At 49.6% G+C, this 19,451-nt stretch overlaps 6 protein-coding genes across 6 annotated transcripts; 2 read left to right on the forward strand and 4 right to left on the reverse strand.

Moving 5' to 3' along the window:
• Positions 1-1,649: 1,649 nt before the first annotated feature.
• UCRPA7_1458 (hypothetical protein) lies at positions 1,650-2,117 on the forward strand (the record flags this gene model as incomplete). Its single annotated transcript, XM_007914038.1, has 1 exon — positions 1,650-2,117. One exon carries the CDS (start codon positions 1,650-1,652, stop codon positions 2,115-2,117), a length of 468 nt encoding a protein of 155 aa, XP_007912229.1.
• Positions 2,118-3,557: 1,440 nt separating this feature from the next.
• Positions 3,558-5,308, forward strand: UCRPA7_1459 (putative hexose protein; the record flags this gene model as incomplete). The annotated part of the gene is made up of 4 exons (XM_007914039.1): positions 3,558-3,618; positions 3,973-4,005; positions 4,085-4,904; positions 4,960-5,308. 4 exons carry the CDS (start codon positions 3,558-3,560, stop codon positions 5,306-5,308), a joined length of 1,263 nt encoding a protein of 420 aa, XP_007912230.1.
• Positions 5,309-6,174: 866 nt separating this feature from the next.
• Positions 6,175-6,965, reverse strand: UCRPA7_1460 (putative ubiquitin carboxyl-terminal hydrolase isozyme l3 protein; the record flags this gene model as incomplete). Its single annotated transcript, XM_007914040.1, has 2 exons — positions 6,175-6,545; positions 6,617-6,965. The coding sequence occupies 2 exons, from the start codon at positions 6,963-6,965 to the stop codon at positions 6,175-6,177; spliced, it is 720 nt and encodes a 239-aa protein (XP_007912231.1).
• A 4,459-nt stretch (positions 6,966-11,424) lies between these two features.
• On the reverse strand, positions 11,425-12,741 carry UCRPA7_1461 (putative xylosidase protein; the record flags this gene model as incomplete). The annotated part of the gene is made up of 1 exon (XM_007914041.1): positions 11,425-12,741. One exon carries the CDS (start codon positions 12,739-12,741, stop codon positions 11,425-11,427), a length of 1,317 nt encoding a protein of 438 aa, XP_007912232.1.
• A 3,014-nt stretch (positions 12,742-15,755) lies between these two features.
• UCRPA7_1462 (hypothetical protein) lies at positions 15,756-16,767 on the reverse strand (the record flags this gene model as incomplete). The annotated part of the gene is made up of 5 exons (XM_007914042.1): positions 15,756-15,937; positions 16,016-16,080; positions 16,142-16,342; positions 16,406-16,647; positions 16,705-16,767. The coding sequence occupies 5 exons, from the start codon at positions 16,765-16,767 to the stop codon at positions 15,756-15,758; spliced, it is 753 nt and encodes a 250-aa protein (XP_007912233.1).
• Positions 16,768-17,555: 788 nt separating this feature from the next.
• UCRPA7_1463 (putative proline rich protein 5 protein) lies at positions 17,556-18,827 on the reverse strand (the record flags this gene model as incomplete). The annotated part of the gene is made up of 2 exons (XM_007914043.1): positions 17,556-18,215; positions 18,516-18,827. The coding sequence occupies 2 exons, from the start codon at positions 18,825-18,827 to the stop codon at positions 17,556-17,558; spliced, it is 972 nt and encodes a 323-aa protein (XP_007912234.1).
• Positions 18,828-19,451: the final 624 nt, after the last annotated feature.

Raw genomic sequence — 19,451 nt, forward strand, 5'->3', positions numbered from 1 at the left:
TACGGATATCCTTATTTGTCACTCGACAACATGAATATATCTGCTATGGTCCGTGCAGTTCAGCTAGCCACAAGTTGCATGGATGGGTAACTTTTCACTGTCATTCTACCTAAACCCGCTTAGAACACGCAAACCGCTGTACTTCGAAGGTTTTTACTTCAATATTGCCTGTAGACTTTGTGTAACCACATCCCAGAGGGGTACCGTATACACTCGAAAAACTCATTCTGAGCTAAGAGACTAATGACGAATGATACTCGAGATATCGATAGCACGATAAATAAATTAACGGAATTTAACGAATATGGCCAATGACCTCAGCGCAAATCGATGAAGATGGTTTAGCTCAGAGTATGAGTTTTTCGAGTGTATACGGTACTGTAGAGCTGGCTCGAGATAGAGTAACGTGGCGTAGCCCCCACGCCTGCCTTCTGGCATTGAACCCTTGGAATTCGGGACAGTAGACGTTGGTATCGCACGCTGTTCCCAGAAACAGCCTTGGTGCCACATGCTCTTCCTAGCAACAGTGTGTTATTCTAGGAGTACATATGAAATGTTTACAAAACTAAGGCATCCCAACTTCTGTCCGTCCCTCTCGGTGTAATGATATTGGCTACAACAGATTTTAGCTGAGGGCCTGTGGCTGACATCGCTAGCCCGCCATCCCATTTGGATGGAACGGCACGATCTGGCTTAGCTTACCGTTTAACTATTGAACATACTTCGAATTCTTGGTCTCCGGCACGACACTGTAGGCGACAAAGCCAAATTTCCCAGTAGCCAAAGGGGTAGTCTCGAAGCGGCATGACACCAGCCCGTAGATTACCTGCAGATTTCAGCTGTGCATACAGATGCCTAAGGTCACAAGCTGTGGTTCACGCAAGTGGCATGCCACATTTGAAGCATGCACCAGCTAAAACAACGGCGTTTCCGTGGGCACACAGATAATATACATAGATTGAAGTGTGAGGCTGTAGGTGGCCATTTAACCCGCGTTGGCCAGGTAGTGGCTAAGTATTCTAGCAGGCTAATTATAGGTCGTGCAGGTGGGCTACGAGATGACCAACGCTCTCTCTCATGCCCACAAAAGTCGTGAAAGAAATTATTAGAGGACCTTGCTTGGATCATCGAGAAAATAAAAGAATTAGAAATAAAAGAATTAAGCCAAGTTGTGGTATCTAAACGCATGGCAGAATGTGACACTTTGATAAAGTACTGTACAGCCACTGTGTAATAGTGGCAAAGCACCGATCACGGGCTTTAACCAGGCAGGCAGTTAACTGCCTAACATCGTCTTGGTTGCCTAGCCTAATTGCAGCCCCTTTCTCTATGGCAACCAACTTTGATCTGTCTATGAAAAACTTACATTGAGAGTAGCACCTAAACCTTGGAAGCTGTATTATTGTATGCTGGTAACCTTCATCCTTCACTATGTCCACATCCAAGTATATGGAGACAGAACTCGACCACGAGACACGTTATAGACAGCAGACTATCAAAGGGCTGATACCAAGATTTCCAACGAACAAGACAAATTAGACCAGTTGGTCTCTATTCGGAGTTTCAGCTTCAAATTTATCCAAGATGCCTCTCGAAGACGGCAGGATGAGGTCGGGGCGGTTCAGAAATGACTTGACGTTCTCTGGTACATGTTCATCGAAACCGCCAAGGTTTTGGACAAAAACGACCCTTTTCAAGATAAGCTCGTGTCGCTGCTGCTGCGGACTAAGGAGCTCGACTCGCTTCGAAAAGCTCTCTACTCCAACAACGAGTCCGCCATCAGGACCTGGGAGTCTTATGGCTTTGGTACAAACTTGCGGACATCATCTGAGCGGCTGCTCGCAGAGGGCACTATTACTCAGCAGTGCAATCTTGCCGCCTTCGCCGCGAGAGCCATGGCGATAGGCATCTGCAGGGATTCGATCAGCCTGACAGCGCTGTGGTGCCTGCGGGAAGTTCTCGAGACCGATGACGAGGCGAAAGCCATTTCTCTTCTCTCCGTTGCTATCGTCTGGATTGAGCACTGCTCCTATAGTCTCTTGACGCTTTCTGCTCTGAACAGGTCTTACAAGGACCAATCCGATGCTCACTTGATTGCACCCGGAGCCTGGGCATAATGCTTAGGTATTGAAGAACACGGCTTCAGCTTGAGGCGATGGTTGTGCTGGAGACGACGCCTCCAGGAGCTCAGCCACAATGGCGATCTGGCCGTGGCGAAGGAGGCGAAGAAAGGTTTCATGAGCATGATCAGCCGGGATCGTGAACTAGACTTTGATGTTCCAGGGGAGGCAAGGTTTGCTGAAAAGCTCCAGACAGCCATGTGGGAGACACTCGTAAGAAGCGGAAAAAAGAGTCTCGGCGGCGACGAGATTGATATCAATGTGGATTGGGTAGATTGACTTCTCATGTTGGGAGCAGACGTGAGAAAAGAGGTTTGTCTGAATGGGTTACAGCGATGATATGTGTAATCGAGCCTAAAGAGGCACGCGCTGGAATTGCTCTTGAAAAGTTCATGGCTACTATTGAAAAGGGGAAGTGCTTCAAGGGCATTCTTGGCATTGTAGCCCGAGAATCCCCTGTTTACCACATCAAAATAACGCAAGACAGCTAGGACTGTGGGTGAGTGATATATCGACAGGAATCGCTGTGAAGAGAAACTGAGAATCGTGGCTACTTACAGGACTGAAGCGCTCCTTGAAATGAGAAGCCCTTGGTTGCTTCGGTACATCCCTGTACGAGGGAGTCTCCAAACAGAATTATCTGAGGATACAACACCTTGACGCAAGCATTATCCTCTGGGTTCGACACACGATACAATGAGGTTCCTGCCTCTCACCGGATTACTTGTAATCACGGCAAAGGAATTGATCTCCTTCTAGAAACTACTAACCTCTCATGATTTTAGCACCAGCTCAGGACCGCGCCAGATCTACGCTCTGTGAATAGCGTCATTTACGGCCCTGTGGAATCATTAGGCCTTGGGCAACTCTGGCCGGAAATAACCGCGTGTCGTTGTTATCGGAGCGTTGCCAGTTCCAGCGCCTTGGACTGCTGAGAGTCGGTCTGCTTGGACCTAAGCGAGCTCGCTAAATGGATTTAGTTCTTCCTTCAGTCAAATCTCACCAGGCTATCTTTCTCCTAGATTTGTGTAGTCCACGCCGGGCGTTCTTGCAAGGTCAAGGGCTCCCATGCATTATCTTTAGGCTGAAATCTTTAGGCTAAATCTTTCGGTCTGAAATCATCATGAACTTGTTGACTGGTCGGCCAGGATGCTTGAAACCAAACCTGGTATACTAGCAACAGTTCGACTGAGGCCTTCAAACCCCATTTCTCCACATCCCTCCCCCAAATCATAGGCGCATAACCTCGGCCTAGCTTGGCCCCATGCACCTCGTTACCCATGGGGATTGTGGGGAAGAGTTGGCGGGCTGTGGATAGCACATTTAAGAACTCCAATTTCCTCCGAAAATCGAATTCGTAGAGACTTTCAACAAAGTACCATAAACCTGCAAATTGAGTATTGCGATTAACATGTTGTTACAGTCACACCGGTCAACATGGTTGATGTGACAGGTTCCAAAGATGTTAAACCTCCGAAGGGAGAGTTCTACCTTGTGCGTATGAACTCAATAAGCGCTATCACAAGCACATTCTGACTATCTGTATAGGCCGGTAGAGCGTTTCCTCGTCGAAAATGGTACAAAGAACCTAAAATGAGAGCCCTTTACTTCTACATTATCGTGCTTATTGCTACTAATACGGCCAATGGCTTCGATAATTCCATGATGAACGGTCTTCAGGCTCTCAGCTACTGGCAAGACTACTTTGATCATCCCTCTGGCTCTATACTTGGGCTTTTCAATTGTGTTATGAGCGTTGGAGCACTCATTGGACTTTTGTTCCTCCCCTACATCATGGATTATTGGGGCCGAAAGCCTAGTCTGATTCTGGGATCATTCATTATGCTCTTAGGTGTTGGCCTGCAGTCCGGTGCTCGAAATTTTGGTACGTTCCTTACCACACCCACAATGCCGCGAATTGTCATATGAACAGAGCGAAAGACTGATACTTTTGCACATAACAGGCATGTTCGTGGCAGCTCGCTTGATCCTTGGGTTTGGCGATATCATCGTTATTTGCACAGCGCCGCTGTTGATCGCGGAGATTGCCCCAGCGCAGGACCGCGCTGTCTTGGTCACATTAGCCGGTGCCACCTATCACTCGGGCGCCTTCATCGCGGCGTGGACTACCTACGGCACTTTGCAAATCCCCAGCGATTGGTCATGGCGCGCTCCGAGTCTGATCCAAGGTCTATTCACAGTGCTCATGCTAGCTGTTATTTGGTGGATTCCAGAGAGCCCTCGATTTTACGTTGCGAGAGATCAGCCCGAAAAGGGATTGAAAGTCCTTGCTCATTATCACGCCAATGGTGATGAACGTGATGAGGTTGTGCAACTCGAATTTGCAGAAATTACCGCCGCTTTGGCCATGGAAAAGGCGAACAACAAGTCTTTCTCTTATCTTGATTTCTTCAGAACCAAGGGAAATCGGTGGAGACTGTTCATCGTGGTTTGCGTCGGATTGTTTTCACAGTGGAGTGGAAACGGCTTGGTGTCCTATTATCTCACTACGATTCTCAACGACATTGGGATCACAGACGCGAAGTCGCAACTTGGAATTAACGGTGGTCTGACGACATTCAGTCTTATCACAAATGTCTTCTTCAGCTTCTTCGTAGACAAGTGGGGAAGAAGACGCATCCAGATTATCTCAACTGTAGGGATGCTGGTATGCTTCGTTATATGGACGATCATCTCGGCACGCTACGCTATACATGCGGACAACAGTCTCGGTAAGGCTGTTGTGGTAATGATATTCCTTTACTACCTCGCATACAACCTGAAGTATGTTCCCTTACTGTTTTGTCTCAGTACCACGCTAACCTAGATTTACTTCCAGGTCTGGCTTGATTGCCAGCTATACTACCGAGATCCTTCCCTACCACATGCGTGCCAAGGGCTACACCGCTATGGAATATGCTCTATATGTCACCCTATTCTTCAACCAATACGTCAACTCGATTGCTCTTGACAACATCCAGTGGCGATACTACATCTTCTACTGCGTATTTCTGCTTGCTGAGCTGCTTATTATCTACTTCTTCTTTGTTGAGACCAAGTACCTGGCTCTCGAGGAAATCACCAAGCTATTCGATGGCGACGATGTCGCACAGGCGGCCACGACTGAACTCGAGCAGGTTGGCGAAAAGGGTTTTAGCGCCGGAGGTGTTCATGTGGAGGAGCCTTGAGCATATTGAACAACCATAATTGGGATGAATGTGCCTACAGAGAAGGAACGATTCTGTATTCCAGCCATACAACATGTGCCGTGGTTAGGACTTCTGTTTTTAGCAGGCGCATGGCTTCAGATTTGGTAGTCCCGGCCGCCTCTATAAGAGTGTATCTGACTTCAACATGTAGCCTCAATATTGGAAACACATTATATCAGTAACTAGGATATTTAAAAAGTATATACTTTACACTATCACTCCCCTGTAGGTTAACAAGAACTAATAATAATGCAATGCTAAAGTTACTCATTCTTCTTACCATACATATTATTTTTGCAAAAATACAACACAATTGGCCCCTTCCTGTCCCAGCATAATCCCCAGTCCGAGCAACTCAACTCGCTAGTGTAACTACTCACAGCTTCCTGCGCAAGTGTAAGGCTCACGTCCGGTAGATGGGATAGGATCACGGGCTTTGACCGGCTACGCTTCACGTAGGCTTCACGAAACTGTGCTGTGCATTTCTTCTGTATTGTTGTTCTCTCGCAAAGCTATGTCTCTCTGAGAAGTGGTGAGCTAAGTAAGAGCTAGTGTGGGGCCAGTGAAAGGCTTATGTAAGCTATGTCCTCATCCGTCCGTCCTCACAACAGCAAGCCAGACAACCTCGATTAAACTTCAGCCAAGGTCCACTCAATATCCCGACAGATAACATTATGGTCCGATATCAACATGACGCCGGCGGTCAAAGGTGAGAGCAATCATAGCCGCTGCTCGAATGGGAGTGCCATCGTCCACTAGTCTCTTAGACTTAGGTATGATTTCCAATCCAGTCACTGCGATGACCAAGTCTCCGAATTGTTCTCTGACTAATGGGCAATGTAACCTTATTCCACTGGAGCTAGAGCGAGAAGACTGAATCCCACGGCCTTCGAAATGCGTTGAATGAAATCGCGAATGGCGCCGAGTGCCATATCAGAAAGAACATCATCATCCGGATCCAACCGTCCCCAGTCTATGGGACCTTTTCGGTCGCCGTCGAGTTCGTACAAGTGGCCGTTCTTGTGAGACTTGACGAAACAGACGTAGTGAAAGTCGACCTCATCCTCAGGGTTGGTGGGGACTTCCGAGTCCCCTTGCAGGGCGACTGTTTTGTAAGCTGACTCTAGCTGCTCATCGTCTTCTAGGACGGAAGCGCGATCTAGAGGTTTCAAGGGTGTGCAGGAGGCCAGGAGATGGGCTAGATGCGAACCGGGGACTAAGAGATGAATCGAAAGCTCGTCAATGAAGGAATCCGACAGTAGAATTTCCTCTGAGAGCATTGCTCACCAATGAAGTCTCGCGCGGCACCATTACTCACTGCGTGCAGTATGCCATATAGTCCGCATGCGTTGTTGATGGTCTGCCTGTACCACATGACATCCTCCTCCTCCCCTCTTTTTACGTATTCGGTAGCATCTTGATCTTTTTTGACGATTTCGCTCTCGTAGTTGGGCGGGGTGGGAAAGACGAGAATGAGAGCGAGGGTCGGTCGCGGGATGAGGGCGAGGAGGTCGTTGTCGTCCAGTGACAGAACATCATGGAACTCTAGGGCGTTAGAGAGACCAAGAGTATGGGTCAGCTCGGTGAAGAGAGTCGGGTTAGATTCGAGAGGTATGTAGTGCTTTCGGTAGAGCATGCTGGCGCCTTGTGTGGAGTGCCGTATAGAGAGAGGGAAGCTTGTCTTATTAGGGGTAGTCACTTAATTGCGGGACGAGGAGCAGCATTTTGTCAGTCAACCGAATTCTGCCGCACCTCTATTGACCGCCTGCCGAATTTGGCGCTCATACTGAACTACTCTATTTACTCGATAACTGGCGGGCCTAGACACCATAGTTTTGAATTTACTTTTCCCTACCAAAGGAGAATATCTACAAGGCACCCGTACTGTACTATCGAGTGAGGCCTGCGCCAAAAAAAACCCTTTCCCTTCACATACACATGTCATACCTCTATCAAGCGTTTTACCTTGCACGCATTCCATCATTCCGAGATCACACCACGCTGAACTGAAGAAACTGCACGAGAAGACATCATGCCAAGGCAACCATACTACTCGACGCAGTCGTAGAATTCCTCGCTGTCAAAGTCCCCCTTGTGCTGCAGTATGTGCTGAACTTCGGCGTCAAAGCCAGCGCCGAGCGCCAAGTCCACGGCTGATTGGTTGTCTGCCGTCATGGCATCCCACGCCAGCGCGCCGTTCGCGAAGAGAGCAAGCTCTTTGATAACAGCGGCGTTGTTCCAGGATGCTGCAACATGTAACGGAGTCCAGCCTTCGTGATCAAGGCCGTTGACGTCGGCTCCGTGCTCAAGTAGCAATCTAATGGTATCGACGGACGGTTTCACCGCTTCTTGTATGGCTGGACACGCGATGACCAGGTGTAACATCGGCAGACTACCCCGAAGACTCGGCCTAGACTGGCGAGGGTCAGCTCCATACTTCAGTAACGTTCTGGCCGCATCGTGCCACATGTATTCGATTGCCCAAGCTAGTGCCGACCTGCCGCATGAGTCAACAGCATCTATCGTATCGGGCGGAAGCGGACATTGTCCTAACCCAGCAAGGTATTCGTCCAGCGTTCCATGGCTACGGTCGATTCCGAGCAGCACCTGGTGGAGGACGCTAAGGCCTCGATCCTCGACGAAGTTCTCGATCAGGCAGGCCGTTGACTCTCCAAACAGCTGGCTAATATGAACGAAGTCGTTGGTTTCGCGTATGTCTACGTCGCTGTGTGTCATGGCTAGAGACACGAGTGTGTTGTCGATCATGGTTTCCTTGGGCGTGCTGCATAGGCGCGGGGGTCAGTAAAACGAAGCCGTTCACTCGTGAATGAAATGGGAAATCATACTTTCCGATCTCATCGTCCCAGTCCCGGCTGGCTCCCACGTCAAGAAGGAAACGACACATCCTCACTGCTGCGTCGCGTCCGGATGCTCTCCAACCATAGTATGCTGCATACTGTTGCCACACCGTAGTCAGCGATTGAGGCACACGATTCACCCCCGCGGCACCATAGCGGAGTGCACCTCGAGCACTTACATAGAGAACGCCAAGACCGTAAGGGTCGACATCGTTGATCGATGCCTGCCCTGAGAGGAGAAGCTTCCTTGCACCATCTACATCTCCTTCTTGGGCACATATGAGGATTGCCGAATCGTACGGGATGATGCAGCGGGTGTGCACGCAGACATGGATGGGCGGGCGCCGTATATTGAAGGTGATGCTGAAGCTACCGACAACCTGGCTCGTCCAACGGGGTAGGAAATATTGGATGTCCGAAGCCGGCTGCCGGCTACGGCGACATGTTTGCTCGTTGCAGGCAATCAGGCCAGACAAATACCAAGGCAGACTGGCGCAGCCGAGTAATAAGTCGCCAAACCACTCCGTGATGAGTTGCGGTGATCGCACCACTGTGCGGAAGTGGCACCGACAGGGACAGTCTTTCAAGCACTGCAACACGCCTGAGTCGCATACCGCCCGCTGCTTGAGCAGCAAATGAGATTGGTCCCCGATCTTGTCGTTTTCGGACGACGCGTTGCCGGGCTGCATAGTCGGTCGTTGGGGTTGCTTCAGCTCGGGACGATCGGAAGGCTGTTTGAGCGAATTCTCTATTTTGACGAGCATCTCGGACTGGTGTTCCAGGAGCAAATGATGGCGCTGCACTGCCGTGTCTAGCTTCATCTCCAGGTGTGATATGCGCAGTCCATTTCGCGCACTGGTCGTCCTATGTAGATGCGTCAGAGATTGTCTGTGAACCGCAAGGCACTTGTGGAGGTTCCACCACATACATGATCACCAAGGCAATGAAGTTGCAAATGGTTATCTTCTGAGCCCGTAGCCTCTCTCGCAATTTCTCTGCCTGGCTCACATTTCGAAGCCATCTAATTTTCTTGACCTGGTTACTCTTTTCTCCCGCCTGGCCTTCCTTGCGAACTTTGGCCACCAGCACCTCAATCTCCTTCACAGTCTGCTCTCCTTTTAGTCTCATTATCTCTATATCATTGGCTTGTCGACCGCAAATAGCCACCACGTCCTCGGATGTGACGGTGTCCAAAAGCCTGGAAAGTATAGATCTGAAGTCCGCGATCTCGTCTGACAACGCAAAGAACTCACTGGGAGCATCTTTAAGAGTATGGATGAGTGTGTAAAGGCTACCACCCACCTTAGCACCTGCACCAACGAGCGCAACTAGTGCACTCGCAAACTCCGCCATAAGGAGGAAGTTGCTATGAAATCGGAAACCAGGTGCGTCGCCATGCTGAAGCGTCGATGACGTTGGGTTATCGCGGGGCTGGTACGCCCTCAGTCGAGATACGCCCTCGGTCGAGATACGCCCTCAGTCGAGGACATCTGCAACCGACGATAAGGTAGCTGCCCAACCGCTCTACAGTAGAATCACTCTTCAGATCGAGGGCTCATCCTTTAACCAATGGGCCCGAATGAGAGGAGAGACATCCTATCGGAAGATCGGATATGACCGCCCCTCAGACGACTTTCGGCGTGTCTACATTCACACTAGCTACTCGAGAAGCTTTTCACCATTACTTGGCCAAACATCCGAACAAATCACGTGTATCTACGACCGATGAGAAAGAGCTCATTGAATGGCTGTTGGACCGTTCCAAACAACCCGCATCCCAGGCAGAATTTAGTCGCCGGAATTATGTTCAAAGCGCATTCTCATGGGACGAGTCCACTCACCGGCTTTTCGCGAAGTCTAAATTGAGGGAGGCCGGGCAGCGACTGGTCGTCACCGAGGATATGATCATCGATGCAGTGGAGTATGTGCATGTGGAGGAGAGCCAGCATGGCGGCTGGGACGCCACGTGGAAAGCACTTAGCGCGGCGTACTATGGCATTCCCCGCTCGGATCTTATCTTCCTACTCAAGCGCTGCGAAGTCTGCTCCAAAAACCCACGTAACAAGCCAAAAGCAACTCCACGAAGAAGGGAACAACGAAACCACCAGCTTAGCATGCTAGCTTCAGATCTAGTTACTGGGACCGAATATCAGCCCGCCGGTGAATTTGGACTATTCGACGACTTCCTTGAGCCTATCCTTCACTCCAGTGACGACTTGCATTCGCTTCAATCGGATGCCACATCGGGGTTCTCAACATGACATTCTTTTCGGACGTTTTCGTCATATAAAACAATAAAGCAGTCATAGGAAGGTCGCCTTTTTCGGGAGGGAAGATTGGGCGGACGTCAGTTGGTAATGAGTGAAGACGTTGGAAACAGGCAAGGAGGCGGCTTCACCGCTGCGTGCATTTGTTGACTTCCCTATTCTCTGAAGGATGACCTACAATTGGTATGAAGGTGGAAGAATAGAAGAGAGGAATATAAGAACAGAAAAGCAGAAGATGATACGGCGTGTCAACAAAATCCTGGTAGTTTTATTTTGAAGTGGCCTACTACGGCCTGCTGCTCGAGCAAAAATTTTTATCTGCATAGCCCCAACCATGGCACATGCATTCCAGCAAAGTTCTTGACGCGTATCGCTCTCAAGTTAGCAGGAATAGCCTTCCTTCGTTCATAGGCAAAATCCAAAGGACAAAGTAGCTTTATAGCTTTTCCACAGACAGCTTCTTTCTTGGTTTAAAAAACTCATCGCGAGGCGACTTCTCTCTGCAATTCGCTGTAATGGGCGTCCATTCTAATTAGATGCCGACTTCACTGTCAGGGCATGGAGGACATGGTTGGGTCGGCTGGAAGACATCCATATACTGCATAGATATTCTACATCAACGCAGGGCCGCGGGACCTCGGTTACGCCCCGATCACGCCCTGCTCTCCTGAGTATCATCACACACGCTAATCACTGAACACCGCACTACATAGTCTACGCCGCAGCCACGCTGCAGCTAAAAGCAAAATAGCAGAATTAGAGGCAATTTGGCGCAAAGTCGAAAGTTTGGCAAACGAATGCGAATTTAACCGGAATACTGTTCTCCACCTTGAATACAGTATAGGAGTAGCCTCGTCTTCATGCAAGGCGAAGAACCACAATCATACCCCCGCACAAGAAAATGCCTCCCCATCATACTCTATCGCCTTGTGAAAGAGCCTTCTTTCATCGTAGTTTCTATATGAGAAGCTCACTCCACGGAAAACCCAGCGAACTCAACCACCGGTTCTCCAGCCTCGGCAACGGCAAAGACGCCAATTACTGGACCAACGAAATCTGGCCCCGTCATATCTAGCGTGTCGATTACTTGCATGGTTGTGAAAGGTAAATCAGGGTCTTGCTGCGTTGTGTACTCCAGACGGTACTCTGCCTCTGTGTAAGATATCCGGAAGGTTATATGACTATCGGCACCTTGGACTTCGCGACTCTCTGTTTTATAAATTTGTTTGGCGTTGTTTCTGAGCTCGGATGTAACGATGGATGTCGACACATCGTAGAAGATTCTAAGAAATCGATGTTCGTCTTTATAGCATGCAATTCCAGCCTTGAATTTGGCCGACTGAGATACACTGCTACCTCTAAGCGTTGCGCTGCTTCTACCCTTTAACTTCCGTTGTCGCTTGCCAATAAATGTTGGAGATAGTCGTGGGTTGGTAAAATTAATGAGTGATGCGGTCAGTGCTACTTCCGCACCACTGTCGAGGATGCTGTACCGCCCTATCTCGGGATCTCGGATGTAGATCAGGTCAGCAGATGGCGCCGCGGTGAGTACTGCAATACCGGTTGATGGGGGTGCCAGATCTTCCGGTGTAATCTTGACGGTATCGAATGACAACCAATCGCCATTCCAAGTACCATGAGTGATGAAGGTCTCTCGTCCCATATTGTACCTTCCCTTAGTGTCCTTACGCACGGCAAGACAGACACCCCACCACTGTCCCTGCTCGTCTTGGAAAGCGTCGCAATGACCAGTATATTGGACATACTCGTTGGTACCTCTGGCCGTGAGAATTGGGTTATTCGGGCATGCCTCGTAAGGACCCCAAATGTCTCGAGAGCGTGACATGACAACCATGTGATTCTCGTGCGTACCGCCCTCGGCAATCATCAAGTAGTACCACCCATCCTTCTTGTAAATGTGCGGCCCTTCAGGCCAGACACCACCCGTGCCTTCCCAGATCGTCTTCTCTGGAGAGAGCTTCTCTCCCGTGCTAAGATCTATTTCGAACAGATTGATCTTGGTCCAAGGTCCAGGTGCAGCCGACGCATGCACGTAGGCTTTCCCGTCTTCAAAGAAAAGGCTGGGGTCGATCCCATCAAACTCAAAGTAGACAGGGTCGCTCCACTCATTCGACCAAATGTCACTGCATGAGACGACGAAGTTTTCAGATTTGTCCTGTCCATCTTTTTCGTAACTGTCTCCGCGTTTACAGTTGGTGCAGATCACGTAAAATGTGTCGTTGTGATATCGGATTGTTGGTGCATATAGTCCACCTGTTGCCAGCATCGAGTCGCCAGATTCAGAGAGAGGTAAAATCTTCGTGTCGGACCTTGAAAGACTTAACTGACCCGGCCGATTGATTGCATTGCCTACCCTTGGTTACTCCAGTGATTAGAAAGCACTCGTAAATTGTCACCGGCGGGACACTTACCAATCTGCTTCCAACATACCAAGTCTTTAGAGGCATAAACAGGCAGACCAGGAAACAGGTGAAATGATGAATTGACAAGGAAGAACCAGTCCTCAACCTTGGCCACTGAGGGGTCAGGTGAGAAGCCGGGAATAATTGGATTAATTGCAGCCATGAGAACAATTTGCAGTCGAGGAAGCAGCTGGATGACAGTCCAGGTGTATACCTATCCCATGTAGCTCAACGACAGCCTCAGCCTCGAGCTTCACATGTCACATTTAGGCTAAATTTGGAGGCTTGACAAGTCTGACTTTGTTAATCATAGGCCTCACAGGTCGGCCACCAGGGAAAATAAGGAGGCTCGAGAGGGGAAAGAGCTGTGGAAAAGTGGCGTGGAGTAGTGGAGGCGCTGGAGAGGGGCTGGCTCCTGAGTGGAGATGTTGCATGGCCTAACAGTAGTTAGCAATGCTAAAGCTGTCCCTTTTTCTGGTGCTGTTATCTTGGAGCTCAGAATTTCGGGCATTGAGGAGTATCACGTTTCCCAGAATTCGAGAGATTGGTTTAGCGTCAAATCGAATCAAATGGGCCGTCCCATTGCAGACACGGAGAAGGGTAGTGTTACAGCTTGCTAATGAGTAGGCCGATTAGTAAATCACTTTGTGTTTTTGTTAAAATAGCTCGATGCCACATGTGTCCTGTCGCATATGCCCATCCAATAGCACAGGCAGCGCTACCCTGGAATGCAATTTCATGCGCTGAGCCCAAATTCATGACCCAGTCGTTTAGGCGTCTTTGACTGGAGGCAACGACTTCGGCATGTCGGGGTTGCGAGCTCCGACGGCGAAGTCTTTTGCCAAATCACCGCGAGTCAGCGCAGACAAGCGCATATCCCCGCAACCAGCCGCATCTTCCGTTCACCTGCAAGATCTTCAGTGCCTTTCACAGCAATGTCCCAAGAAAGCGAGCCTGTAGCATACGCGCGTAAGTCGTGCCTCCCTTGCAGACGAAGTAAGAGGCGCTGTGACCGAAAGCTCCCCAGTTGCGACCTGTGCATGCGCAAGGAGGTTGACTGTGTTTATCCCAGTCGTCAGACAGGAAGCCAGTCAGTATTGGCAGTCCACCAAAGTCCGGCTGGTCGAAGTCCCGAAACCCTTCCTGCGCATGGCTCTTCACCCGATTATGAGTATGGCCAGCAAGGACTCTCGCCATTAGGAGTTTCTGGCTCTGTAGAATCGGATGCTCATGCGATTTACTTTGTTGCGCCACACATCTTCCAGCAGGCGCGGCTCGAATTCCCACGACCCGAGATCCCAATCCCATCCGAAGTATTGACGATACTGGGAGATGCCTCGTCCGTCCGTGAAATTTCGACACGGTTCTTCAGAACCATTCATCGGTGGCTACCGATTGTTTCGAAAAAGGGATTCTTTGCATACTTGCTCAACCCCTTGGCCCGCCGACACACTGAACTCAGTCTCCTTGCTATATGCATGAAACTATGTTGTACTCCTCCGCCAGAGGGAAACGGCGATGCGAACGAAACAGCTAAAATCTATCGTGCTGCTAAGCGGTTTCATTTTGAGGCGGAAACTGCGGGAGTTCTGTCTATTCATACACTTCAAGCGGGCATCATGATTGCGCTTTACGAACTGGCCCAAGCCATCTATCCAGCTGCTTATTTGAGCGTAGGTGCTTGCGCCAGATATGGGCTAGCACTAGGCGTAGACAACCTTTCGACGGGCTGGAGCGGCGATGGTGATGGTCCACGCTCATGGAACGAGGTCGAAGAGAGAAGGAGGGCATGGTGGGCGGTATTGATGTTCGATCGGTAAGTCACCACCTCTGGTACCAGGAGTATATTGTTGGCTCAGAATAAGTAATTGGTCCAATTCTCTAGGTTCTTAAGTCTTAGTAACCCTGCGCGGCCATTATCGACCGAAGATCCGTCTTTTGAAGCATTCCTTCCAGTAGACGATGCTGTATGGGATGACTGGGTAAGCAAAACGGTTCGCGCTGGCGCACATAAAAGGCGATACTGACAGATATTGACTGGAAAGTCAAATCCAGGAGATGGCGTCAGGATTTCAACCGGATTTGACCTCAAGATGGGGAGCTTTGCTAGGTTGGCGCAGGCTACATACTTGCTCAGCCAAGCGTTACGATCAATATCGCCAAATTCTGGGGAACGCGATGCAAGTCAAATTGACCAGACTGCACAGCTACGGCGCACACTACTTGCCTTAGTCCATGCTGCAGACAGTGAAGCTACGATAAGGAAGCTAGAGTATTGTGCCCAGTCAGCACTCAGCCTCAGGTCAGTAGTCTTTCAGATGTGATACAGTGGATTCTAACTGAATACAGCACTATCTTGTTACTTGAACAGTACAAATCGCGTGATGGACAGCTTGGAATTGAGGATGAGCACTTCGGGATCTCGTGGGAGAAGCTATGGCCGGAAACGCGCACAGCGTTAGATCGCTTAACTGCCGCGGCTGCATCCTACATTGCCACATGCCGCACTGTTCCAGATGCACCGCATATTGTGCCTATATTCCTGCTACACGTCATGTATCAGGTAACCTGTCTTCTTCTAAGGCTTGCGCAGACCTCATCGGATGGAGAAATCAGAGACAAAATAGCAACACTCAGGCTACTCCTTGGACGAACTGGAATGAGATGGCGACTCTCAGGTGAGTTCAGAACGCACAATATCGCGTGGGAAGCGTATAATTGACAGTGTATTAGGTATTTATCTCCATGTTCTGGAAGCGCGAGAAATTGCCATATCATCAGAGTCTATCGAAACGCGCTTAAGTTTTCTGCCAACCAGATTTGAACCCTCGTCAATCTCTCCACAAACAACCTACTCTATCGGAACACCTTCTCACGCTTAAAGAGGATACTTCGTGCCATCATGATTGAAGAACTCCCCAGATCCCTCGATCGTCAACCCGTTCAGCACTTTCATAGAGTTGGCGGCTGATGCCTCAACAGTGAGATTCTCCATGGTCGGGTTGTATTTCGCCATCCACTCGGAGATACCGTCGCCAATCTCAGTAACGCTAACCCAGCCTTCAACAATCTGGTTAGTGGACTGGTAAACGATTTGGGACGATATATCGGAACACAATAAGCCGAAACTAGTCTTACCTGGGTGAAGTAGAGCAATAGTGACACCCTCGGGCTTCAAGAGAGGGGACCATTTTCGAACCACCCTGTCATATAACCTCAGATTAGGACATGGTTGATTAAGAAATCGCAGCGAAGAGAGCTCACATGTTCAACGCAGCCCTGGCAATGGAATAGCCATTCGCCAGGTTGGGGAGGAAAACGGCGTTCTGAATTGAACCTAGGCCTGACGTGACAACCAAAATCCTCTTGGCTTCACTCTTCCGAATGAGGGGGAGGAATTCCCGGATGACCTGAATCGGTGCGGTCACTGTAAAGTCTAGCTCAGCTGTGAGCTCTGTCATATCCCTTGTCTCACCACGTTAGTTTGTTTTAACACAACCATGAAATAGCGGCAGAAGCTGGACTTACAGCTCCTCAAAGTTTTTCAGCGCATTGTAGCTCACACCAGCATTGCTAATGAGATTATCCAGCCCACTAGGAAGCAACTCAGCTGTCTTCTTAACGGCTGCACTAATGCTCTCAGGCTTGGTAACGTCGAGATCGATTAGCAGGAGGCGGCCGTCTTTGTCTTGAGCCTTCAGCTCTTGCAGACCCGACGAGCCTGCAGTATTCCTGGCAGTCGCCACAACAGTGTTGTTATTGTCTTTGAGCTGTGAAATGGCGTTAGCGGGCTGTATCTAGACTTCACAAGTAGCTCGTCAACATACGAGCTCGGCGGTAAAGCCAAGTCCAAGACCACGACTCGCACCAGTGATTAAGTATGAGGGCATGATGGCGGTATGGCCAAGGTTTCTTTTTCTTAAAGAATTTGCGGAGAGGGATTGGGGATGTATGAGTGAGTTGATATGTCTTGCGTCTTCACTCTCGGAGCTGTGATGCACAAGGGCTTGATTTGAGGCAGAGAGGTGTTGTGCCTTTATATATACAATTCCTGCAGTAGTAGTTATTTTCAAGCTTGTTGGAGCATCTCCATTGCCTAGATGCAATTCGTTAGTCATTCAGCCTTTGCAAGCGATCTGATTGTTAATAATCAATCACGCTATGTTGTTAATTTCGTGGTGGCCGCGACACGATGCAGTGTGGTAACGCAATGCCGCAAACAACGCAAGACGCCGCAGAAACCCGCAGCAGAGCGCAACGACAAGGCAAAGCTGCGGGCTCCTGACTCAGGAATTACGTAGCGGGCTTGATTTATTGACGTGGGTCGCGCAGCCAACCAATGATATGTCTCAAAACAATTTCTGTATTATTCTATCATACCGCGCTGCCAATAGCAAGGCTCTCCTACGGAGATATTCCTACCTCAGACCTTCTCGACCTGCAGAAGCCGGGTCAATAGATCCCTCCATCTCTCCTTTTGGGTACATCGCATTAAGCCACATTGAATGGCGCTGGGGTACCTACTCAATTTAGGTGGCCAACATCAATCACTTACAACAGCGGCAGTTTCAGGAGCCGTGCCTCAGCTTTTACGCGCTATTTTATTTGAAAAGTCGAAAGCTCACGATCCAACATTCCTTGGTGCAATTTTGTGCTATACTATATGGAGTATGACAAGCTAGATGACGAGATTCCAAACACATCGTGCACCATCATTCGATGATGACTTAGGCCCTTGAGATGAGATCCAAGGGTCACTTCCGTCGATCGGTATCGCCCAAATCGTGCCGTCGGTGTTGTCGGACGCGTAGAGTGTCCCGTTGTTCATGCCATACTGTGCGCCATACGTGTGGTAGGCCAATTGGGGCAGGGTCCGGACAGTGGAGAAACTAAATGTGTCCAGACTGAAGCGAACCAGGCTGATGCCCTTGTTGATCGCTCCCAGCGAGTACAAGTAGGAGCCCCCGAACGGGAAGTAAACCCAATCTGCAATGCTGACGGGCTTGGCAACAGTACCATTCGCTAGGAACTGACCGAACGTGGACGATAGAGGCCTCATATCGATCTTATACCAGTCCGACCCGCCGTTAGAAACCCAGAAAAAGCCCGTCTCGTCAATATCACCAACGAAGACATTAGTTGTGGCGGATGGGAGATCAAGAATGTCATCCGTAGTGCCATCAGCGTGGATTCGAACAATTTTCGTGCCTTGGCGTGCATAAAGATAATTATCCAGAGGGTTATAAGCCAAAGCGTTGGCACCATCACCATTGCCCACGCTGTTGGTCACAGTAGTCGTGGTGCCCGACAAAAGATCAACTCGGATCAACTCCACGTGCTGTATCAGATAGCCGTACTTGTCGCAGGATAAGGCGGAGGCCGTGGTCGCGGGACAGGTCGAGGTTGTGCTTGGTGTGACTGCCAGAGTGGCCGTAGTTGTCGTGGTTACAGTCGCCACAGCTGTAGAGACAGCCGTGCTGATCACAGTGACAGGACTGGAGACCTGTGGGCAACTCGGATAGGCACTACGGGTATGCCCAGATGCCGGTGGTGTCCACCGATAAGTCTTGGTAGTGGTGCATCCGCACTCTTGCTCCCACCCGCACTCTGTATACGTTGTGGATGTTGAACAAGGCACAGTCGTAGTCTTGGTGTCGACAACAGTCACGGTGCACACGGTTGGCGACTCTATGCTTATTGTCTTAGCAATACAGCCGAGACCGAGCAGGCCGCAGCCGAGTCCGAGTGTGATTTTGCCGGGGGTCTCGATGCTTGTTAAGATTTCTGAGAACACGGGCACGACCTCAGTGACCATTGGAGGATCAACCAAATCAATTGTGGTCTCAGTTGCGACATTGTGCTTTGGCACAACTGCGGGACCAGCCAAAGTTGTGGTCACAGCCGCCGCAACTGCGGCCGCGGAAAGTAAGCTACGTTGTTGGTGGAGCATGGCGAGGATCTTGCCGGTGTTGACCTTCCGATGTCAATAACTCTGGGGACTCTTCTCCTGTAAGATAAAGATTGCACGAAAGGAGACCATGTATACTGAAGGAGAGGAGTCTATATATATTTCGGCCCCTTGAGGACATAAATTTTGAGCTTTCTGTCATAGCTAGCTGGTCAAGATTATCCCCGGTTCCAAATCAGCAGTAAGTAGAGATTTGTCAAGAAAAGTTAAGTCCAATTGAACGGCGGTCAGGAATATGTAATTGTTATGGTTAGTCCACGCATAAGTAGTGTCCCCAAATCGGCAATTGAGAGGCATGTAGTGCACTTAGTTCGGAGCTGACCAGTATATTTCCAGCCCGACCAGGGGATCATGATTTCGACAACACAAACATGCATATCTTAGCTTGGTCCTCGCCATGTTTTACGGTTCCTTGAAGGGTGGTTCAGCAAGGGTCTCTGAAGCTAAATCTGTCGGATCTGTCGGGCGTGAAATTGCTGTCTTTACCCTTCAGAAATAAGTGATCCTATGAGGTATGCCGTATTATATTCAGTAGGTTATATTGGAAATCACTCGTGCTTGATCGTTTTGTTGCGGCCTTCTGATATACCCCAAAAATATATGATA

Source organism: Phaeoacremonium minimum, assembly GCF_000392275.1.
Source record: "Phaeoacremonium minimum UCRPA7 unplaced genomic scaffold PA7_03_scaffold_108, whole genome shotgun sequence".
NCBI classification, from domain to species: Eukaryota; Fungi; Ascomycota; class Sordariomycetes; order Togniniales; family Togniniaceae; genus Phaeoacremonium; species Phaeoacremonium minimum.